General features: G+C 38.0%; 1 protein-coding gene across 1 annotated transcript in view; it reads right to left on the bottom strand.

Annotated features, from left to right (window-relative positions):
• The window catches only part of ZC3H13 (zinc finger CCCH-type containing 13), a 105159-nt gene that overhangs the window by 71624 nt on the left and 24183 nt on the right, over nt 1-9352 (bottom strand). The window contains exon 5 of the mRNA XM_010854631.1: nt 1446-1554. Within this exon, the coding sequence (XP_010852933.1) occupies nt 1446-1554 (109 nt within the window). The remainder of the gene's footprint in view (nt 1-1445; nt 1555-9352) is intronic.

Consider the following 9352-nt stretch of genomic DNA (forward strand, 5'->3'; position numbering starts at 1 on the left):
ACCTAGATAGCATATTCAAAAGCAGAGACATTACTCTGACAACAAAGGTCCGTCTAGTCAAGGCTACGGTTTTTCCAGTGGTCATGTATGGATGTAAGAGTTGGACTGTGAAGAAAGCTGAGCACCAAAGAATTGATGCTTTTGAACTGTGGTGTTGGAGAAGACTCTTGAGAGTCCCTTGGACTGCAAGGAGATCCACCCAGTCCATCCTAAAGGAGATCAGTCCTGGATGTTCATTGGAAGGACTGATGTTGAAGCTGAAACTCCAGTACTTTGGCTTGATGCGAAGAGCTGACTCATTGGAAAAGACCCTGATGCTGGGAGGGATTGAGGGCAGAAAGAGAAGGGGATGACAGAGGATGAGACGGTTGGATGGCATCACCGACTCGATGGACATGGGTTTGGCTGGACTCCGGGAGTTGGTGATGGACAGGGAGGCCTGCCGTGCTGCATTTCATGGGGTTGCAAAGAGTCGGACTCGACTGAGCAATTGAACTGAACTCTTAAGGTACTTTTCAAGTATTAGTCTATAAGTTTTCAGGGATATTTCTTAAATATTATAGTAAACAGTTTAGGTTTGCAGTCTCTTGGCTGTCACACATATTCAACTCATCTACTGCAGCTCAAAAGCAGTCACAGAAAATACGTAACCAATGGACATGGCTGTTCTCCAATAAAATTCTACTGCAAAAACAGGTGGTTGGTCCACAAGCTATAATTTCCTAGCCCCTGGACTAAGTTTTTGGCTATCTGATGAGGAAGGAAGTTACATTCTAAAGTCTTTAGTTTTGTCAACTACAGTAGAGTAACAAAGCTGAATTACTAAAATAATTATATAAATCATATTAAAATGCTCAGTGTAACTACAGATGTGAGTTCCCTCTCTCTGTATTTGGTAGTGTGAGACTATAGTGCTCAACTTCTAGATCACAGAAGAGAAGGCAGAACACTCATGGGGTGGAAAACAAATGCTTATTTGTCAAAAGACAATGACTTAAAGGTGATTTTCCTAATTTTCCATGAACAAATCCCCCCGTTACCATCTGATATCACTTTCTTGAAAGATGAAATCCAACAATTTCTTGCAAATAATCTTCCTAGGTCTTTAAGGTTTAAAAATCTCACTTTTAATATTTTATGGAAAACAATAAACATAAATTTCAATTCTCTTAAACCTTGATACTGAGAAACTTAAAGATTGACAAGTGCAATAAATTTCAAAGTAGCATGATGCTTAACAGGTAAGTTCTAGAGAGAACAGCTTTCTTGGCTTTTATTCAGCTACACGCTATTTCCTGCCTTATAACTCAGTAAGACACACAAGTCAATTAGATTCTGAAACAACAGGGAGATCACAGCTAGAAAGTGTTTTGAACCCCACAGAAAAACCTACAAAGTGAACAATCAATACACTGACTATATAAGCAAAGATTTTTGAAACTCACCATCTCTATTAGTTTCCCATTCTACATTTTCTTCTTCACTTTCTGGAGTTCTCTCCTTAGTGATTTTTATGTCTTCCTTTTCCCTATGTCTCCCTCTTGAAGATTCTTTCTAAAAAGTACATACATATATACATATGGGTTATTACATTTATACAAACTACAAGAGGTAGTTACTATAATGCAGAATATTTCTAACTTCATCTTTGTTTCATTAAAGAATCATTTTTGCAAACACTCATCCACTAAGTGGAGGAAGTAACAAATTCTAGAGTATCATCACAATGAAAAGACTGTACTATTATCTATTTTACTAAAAAACAGCAAATGTATGAAGTTTTTAAAAGATACAATGAAAATCAAATACTTTAATATGCATTTGGTAGTATACTACATATTCAGTTTCTATATGAACATTACAGGGGTAAAGTTTAAAACAGATAAAATACAACAGGAGGAACTGTGATTATATTTTAAAACAACTAGAAAAAGGTTACACTGTTCACAGTAGAGTCTCAAAAATAACTGCTGATCCAGGACGTGTTATATATTACTAACAAACGAGCATTTAAAGACACCTAAAGGTAAATCCAAAGTCATCTAATAATTTTATAAATGCCTTAAAAGAGGGGATTTTCCCTATTTTGGTGTAGTAACTACAATATTTAGAAAAGTTATCTTTATATTGCAGCCGCAAAGCGAAAAAGTTTAACATTTTATTCCAGGTATAACAGTAGCCTACACACAAAGCAGGATAATAGTAATTCAGCTTGTAAAATTTAATGAAATATCCTATTATTTAAGATGAAAACTTGAAACCACATTTTACTAAGTGGAAAGAAAACATAACCTGTGTCATGGAATTCTCACCTTCCCATCACAGTGTCTCACTTTTATTAAGACTAAATCTTGACTATGAAAGACACTAATACACAAGGATATTAAGTGCTGTAAATTCTTTCCGGGCATTACCAGACATAAAATTTGGCTGCCTACAACACAAATTAACTTTTCTTTGTCTTCTTTTTAAAGAACTCTAGTGCCCCTAAATTTTATTTATTTAAGTAGGAAGTCATGTTTTAAGTATTACTTGCTAAATGACATATATAGTTGCTGATACAACAGAGGCTGACAAATATTAAAAGACTATATAACAGAACCAGTCACGACAAAATGGTGAAAGATCAAAAAAAGAAAAGGAAAAAATAAATGCAGTCCTATCTGTACATGAGATAAAAGGAGAAAAAGGAACACCATCTATTTTTACTCTTAAAATATATTGTGGAATATTAATGAAGAATTATTCTATATGCCATGCAACTTTTGAATGTTCTGTGAATTAAACCCACATACAAATGTGTGTATATAAATATATTTATGTAAATATTTAATAACATTTACCCTACATATTGAAATTATACAATTTTTGCATTGCCTATTGTTTTCCAGTATGACTCTAATACTGTCTCCAAAGATCATATATAACTGTTATTAAGTACTAGGGTAGGCTTCAATATGTGGTGGAATTTCAAGTTAGGAGATATGCTTTTGCCTAAAACTTTGTCACTATCTCACCTCAAATCAAAATCCTATGGACACAGGAGCCTGGTGGGATACAGTCCATGCGGTGGCAAAGAGTTGGAAATGACTGATGGATTAAGCACACCTCAAATCATAACAGAGGAAACAATTTTGATAATACCTAAGGCTCAGGTCATCTTTTAAAATGTTGTATTTCCTCATTTTTTCCTCTTCAAACAACAGTGTATAACTTGTTAGGCATGTTATTCCTTGTAAAATAAAATTATTTCTCTCCTCTTGTCATATTCAAATGTAAGGGGTCTGCCATTGCTTGTCTCATGTAGTACAGAATGGTTTGCTCTACAACTTCTTGTATTTCTTGAATAGAATGGTTTGTCATCTTGCTACTCTTAAATGCAAATTACAAGTACAACCATTTGATTATTATGTATTCTAAATTAATCATTCTGGAACATGTACATGCTGAAATATTTGTTAAAGAACCGCAATATTTTAGCCAATACCTATGAGATGAGATATTTTATGAATTCAGAATTATTTGGATTTCAAAATATACTAAGTAACAATGCCAACAGGGTCTGGAGCAGCAACCTGTGATCAAACATTCTGTTATTTTTGCAGCAAAATATATGAATTCACCAACTGGATAAAGGCTATATAATAAGCTTCTTAACAATTAAGATCTGGTTTTGTTGCCAAATAAGTCTTTACCTAACTTAGGAAAAATGTTTCTTTTAGTAAAAGTCTTTTACGTTTCAGAAATGCAGTAAATAATTGTGAACTTTTACTTTCACTTTATTTCTACTTTATATCACTCATATTTAGTTCTTAAACATTGTATGTATGGACAGATTATATTTATTACAAATTTTATTTCTAGCTAGTAAGGAGCCATTAACAAGATTATGATTTGAAAAGAAGTAATGAGGCTAAAAGAACAGAAAGACAATATTACTAATATAATAAGTGATTAGCAACCATAATAATAAAATAATAGGGGTCCTTAAAGGAACATAATCCAACCTCATACCCCATGTAGAAAATTTTTTCCTAAATTTTGTGTACTTGTACAAGTTTTCTATTAGAAGAATTTCAGGGGAAAAAAGTTACTCCCAAGGTCTCCACTGATAGTTCTCCACTACTGCATTGCTCCCATTTTTAGACAGTTCTAAACATTAGAAAATTATTTCATATACAGATCACAACTTTCTTATATTGCTACCTCTCCAGAATGTCTACTGATTGGAACTACTTTTGACCTCTACAATCATGTAAAAAATCAATTTACATGATTTGACATCTAAATCATGTAAAATCTAGTAATTCTTCCACATTACTAGAAAGTGGAATACTAGTACTAAATCTTTTCAATATCTTCTTATATCAGGACAAAAGTACTCTTCACACTGATCATATATTAACATTTCATATTTTCATACCCTTTACTACTCTCTCATTTTCTCTGACACACTAATCTTGCAATGTTGCTTCAATAAAATGTGATAACTAAAATTAATTTAGTCTTGCCAGAGTAGCATTGAGTATATAGCTTCTACCTCTCCCAGTACAGAATCGAAATTATTCTTGTGTTAATGAACTTGTTTTTTGGGGGAAAGGTGTTTGGAGGAGGGAGAGGTGTTTTGGGTGGAGTTTAAATAAATTATAATTTTAAAAGCTATATAAATGTAAACTACAATTTCACATATAATGAAGCCTGTGTGTCGCACAGTCGTGTCCAACTCTTTGCAACTCCATGGACTGTATATAGCTTGCCATCTCCCTCTCCAGGGTATCTTCCCAATCCAGGGATTGAACACAGGTCTCCTGCATTGCAGGCAGATTCTTAACCCACTGAGTTACCACGGAAGCCCCATCAAAATGAAGCCTAGAAATAGGGTAAACTTCAGGGCTGGGTAAAGTACTACTTTGAAATACAGTGAAATCATTGGAGATCAAATTTTCTTACTGTTTTTCTCCTTTCTCACAACACTGCTATTCCTATTGTTGACTTCACATGAAGGCACATTTCTTTTACCACAAGGACAAGCAATCTAGATTCACCCAGTATGCGCCTTTCTCCAATCAAAAAATAATGTTTTCTTTTAGTCTAAATAAGCCAACTTCAGTCACATGGCCACATCTGAATCAATAATTAATAAAGATAACAGCCACCAGCTAAATCAATTAGGCCTGGTTCCTAAGTCAACTGAATTAGCAAGGAGAATGGGATTGTTATGACTGCTGCTACTGCTGCTAAGTCGCTTTAGTCATGTCCGACTCTGTGCAACCCCACAGACGGCATCCCACCAGGCTCCCCCGTCCCTGGGATTCTCCAGGCAAGAACACTGGAGTGGGTGCCATTTCCTTCTCCAGTGTGTGAAAGTGAAAAGTCAAAGTGAAGTCGCTCAGTTGTGTCCAACTCTTAGCGACCCCATGGACTAGCAGCCCACCAGGCTCCTCCATCCATGGGATTTTCCAGGCAAGAGTGCTGGAGTGGGGTGCCATGACCAATGAGGGTCCAGCAGTGAATCTGGGGTCAATTCCCCAAATAGCAATGCAGCTTCAAAACGAAAAAGCGAATGGATTCTGGGAAGTTCAAAGTAATTTACACTATACCTTTGGAACTACACTTTACTTCCTCAAAGTACTGTACAATACAACACTTTTGAGAGGACTCTTGAGAGTCCTTGGACTGCAAGGAGATAAAACCAGTCAATCCTAAAGGAAATCAACCCTGAATATTCATTGAAGGACTGATGTTGAAGCTGAAGCTCCAATACTTTGGCCACCTGATGCAAACAGCTGACTCACTGGAAAAGACCCTGATGTTGGGAAAGATTGAAGGCAGGAAGAGAAGTAAGAGAGTAAGATGGTTGGATGGCACCCCTGACTCAATGGGCATGAGTTTAAGCAAACTCCAGGAGATGGTGAAGGACAGGGTAGTCTGGCGTGCTGCAGAAGTTTATGGGGTTGCAAAGAGTCGGACATGACTGATGGACTGACCACAACACTTCTGACAACTGCAGAGGCCATAAAAGTAAAAAAATATACTTTCCAACCTACTGAAGATTTTCTTTGTTCACCTTTACTAATGCATTTCGGACCCTCATTCTAAGGTCATTTTCCATCTTCCTGATGTATATCCTTTTAGAAATTATGTAATCAAAGTTTCCTAGTAATCAACACCCTCAATTTTACCAAAAATTTTCTTTATTATATCTTCATTCTTGAAAAACAGTTTTTCTGGGCAAATAACTATGGGTTCACATATTCATCTCAGCTTTGAAAATATCATTCCACTGTATTTTGGCTTCTATTGTTGTTACTGATGTTGCCCATCATCCCTTTGTAGAAAGATCTGCCTTTTATCTTTGGGTGTTTCCAATATTTTCTCTATGCCTCTCATGTTCTGCAGTTTTAATACTCTACTTGATGATATGTATTGTGCTTTCTGTATCTGCAGGCATATGTCTCATCAATTATGGAAAATTCTCAGCCACTATTTCTTTCAACACTGCCTTTCCCATATTCTATTCCCCTCCCCCAAGGATTCCAATTAGATGTACATTAGATTTACTAAGTTTTTCACCCACAATTATGAATTTCTTATATATTTTTTATAACCTTGTCTTTATAGGCTACATTCTGGATAAACTCTTCAACACCACTTTCCAACTCACCAATTCTCCGTTTGGAGATTATGGTTCTCACCTTAAGGTTTTCAAACCTTTTCAGTTGGGACACTTTTGACCAAGGCTGAAAACTTAAATGAACAATGTTCATTGTGGCTTCTGGCCTGAACACGAGCCCAACAACTTAGCTCACTATATGCCTTTTAGGATACACATAACTGACATTTTGAAATTTTAAAATGATTCACAGATGTGAAATTTTGGATTATTTCAACATTATAGAAATATGGACAGCAAAGAAATTTAGATCTACACTTAGGAAACTATATTTTATTTGTACTATACTGAAGAAAAATCCCATAATAGGGTTATCAGAGGTTTTCTTTTATGAAGAAAAAGAAAACCTAGCTTGTCTCAGAATAAGCAGAGTCACAAATAAATAAGATTATAAACTTCAAAAAACATTCAACAGATAACAAAGATCAGGTCATCTTCAAACACCACATTTTAAAAATACAAACGGGAGAGGACAATTATTAATATCTTTGTAACTATGTACCTAATAATATTGCACTGAACAGCACAAACAGGGACAGGGAGAGAACTAGATAGAAACACACTGCTACTAAGATACTTTAAAAGGCATCCTCAGTGTTCCAGTTCAAGATAGCAGAGTAGAACGATGTACGCTTATATCCCCCTGTGAGAGGACCAAAATCACAGCAAGCTGTTGAACAACCATTGACAGGAGGATGCTGGAACCCTCCAAAAAATGATACCCCAAAGTATATCAAGTCTAAAGACAAAGAAGCTACAATGAGATGGTAGGAGGGGCACCGACATGATAAAATCCCATACACACCGGGTGGGCAACCCACAATCTGGAGAACGAGAATACCTAAGAAATTTTCCCACTGTTGTCAAGGTTCTGAGCCCCATGTCAGGCTTCCCAGCCTGGGGATCTGGCAAAAGGACAGGGAATCTTGACTTTGAAGGTCAGTGGAATGTGCTTACAGGATTTCCACAGTACTGGGGAAAACAGAGACTCGACTCTTGGAGGGCAGCACAAACAAAATCCTGTGTGCATCAAGACCCAGATGAAAGGAGCAGTGATCCCACAAGAGGCTGAACCAGATCTACCTGCTAGTCCTGGAGGGTCTCCTGTGGAGGCGTGCATCGGTAGGTGCTCACCACAAGGACTGGGGCACTGGCAGCAGTTCTGGAAGGGGCCCCTTTGCATAATCCTCTTGGAGGTGGCCATCAACCCTAACACAGAGCCTCTAGACCCCAGGGCTGGGTCACCTCAGGCTAAACAACTAACAGGAAGGGAGCACAGTCTCACCCATCAGTTCAGTTCAGTGGCTCAGTCGTCTGACTCTGCAACCCCATGGATGCAGCATGCCAGGCTTCCCTGTCCATCACCAACTCCCACGGCCTACTCAAACTCATGTCCACCGAGTTGGTGATGCCATCCAACCATCTCATCCTCTGTCATCCGCTTCTCCTCCTGCCTTCAGTCTTTTCCAGCATCAGAGTCTTCTCCAATGAGTCAGTTCTTCACATCAGGTGGCCGAAGTATTGAGTTTCAGCTTCAGGATCAGTCCTTCCAATGAATATTCAGGACTGATTTCCCTTAGGACTGACTGGTTTATCTTCCTGCTGTCCAAGGGACTCTCAAGAATCTTCTCCAACACCACAGTTCAAAAGCATCAATTTTTCGGCACTCAGCTTTCTTTATGATCCAACTCTCACATCCATAGATGACTACTGGAAAAACCATAGCTTTGATTATACAGACCTTTGTTGGTAAAGTAATGTCTCTGCTTTTTAATATGTTGTCTAGGTTTGTCACAGCTTTTACTGAGCATGGCCCTGCCCATCAGAACAAGACCCAGTTTTCCCCACCACCAGTGCCCCCATCAGGACTCTTATACAAGCCTTCTAGTCATCCTCTCAGCCGCTGCCTGTGACCTCGGGCATCAGGTAGCTCCTCTAGGTCGCTGCCCCTGACCTCGGACGTGGTAGCTCAAACTACCACACAATTGCACTCATCTCACACGCTAGTAAAGTGATGCTTAAAATTCTCCAAGCCAGGCTTCAGCAATACGTGAACCGTGAACTTCCAGATGTTCAAGCTGGTTTTAGAAAAGGCAGAGGAACCAGAGATCAAATTGCCAACATCCGCTGGATCATCAAAAAAGCAAGAGAGTTCCAGTAAAACATCTATTTCTGCTTTATTGACTATGCCAAAGCCTTGGACTGTGTGGATCACAATAAACTGTGGAAAATTCTGAAAGAGATGGGAATCCCAGACCACCTGACTTGCCTCTTGAGAAACCTGTATGCAGGTTAGGAAGCAACAGTTAGAACTGGACATGGAACAACAGACTGGTTCCAAATAGGAAAAGGAGTACGTCAAGGCTGTATACTGTCACCCTGCTTATTTATTTAACTTACATGCAGAGTACATCATGAGAAACGCTGGGCTGGAGGAAGCACAAGCTGGAATCAAGATTGCTGGGAGAAATACCAATAACCTCAGATATGCAGATGACACCACCCTTATGGCAGAAAGTGAAGAAGAACTAAAGAGCCTCTTGATCAAAGTGAAAGAGGAGAGTGAAAAAGTTGGCTTAAAGCTCAACATTCAGAAAACGAAGATTATGGCATCCGGTCCCATCACTTCATGGCAAATAGATGGGGAAACAGTGGCTAACTTTATTTTTCTGGGCTCCA

Source organism: Bison bison, unplaced genomic scaffold (genome assembly GCF_000754665.1).
Source record: "Bison bison bison isolate TAMUID 2011002044 unplaced genomic scaffold, Bison_UMD1.0 scf7180017864345, whole genome shotgun sequence".
NCBI lineage: Eukaryota > Metazoa > Chordata > Mammalia > Artiodactyla > Bovidae > Bison > Bison bison.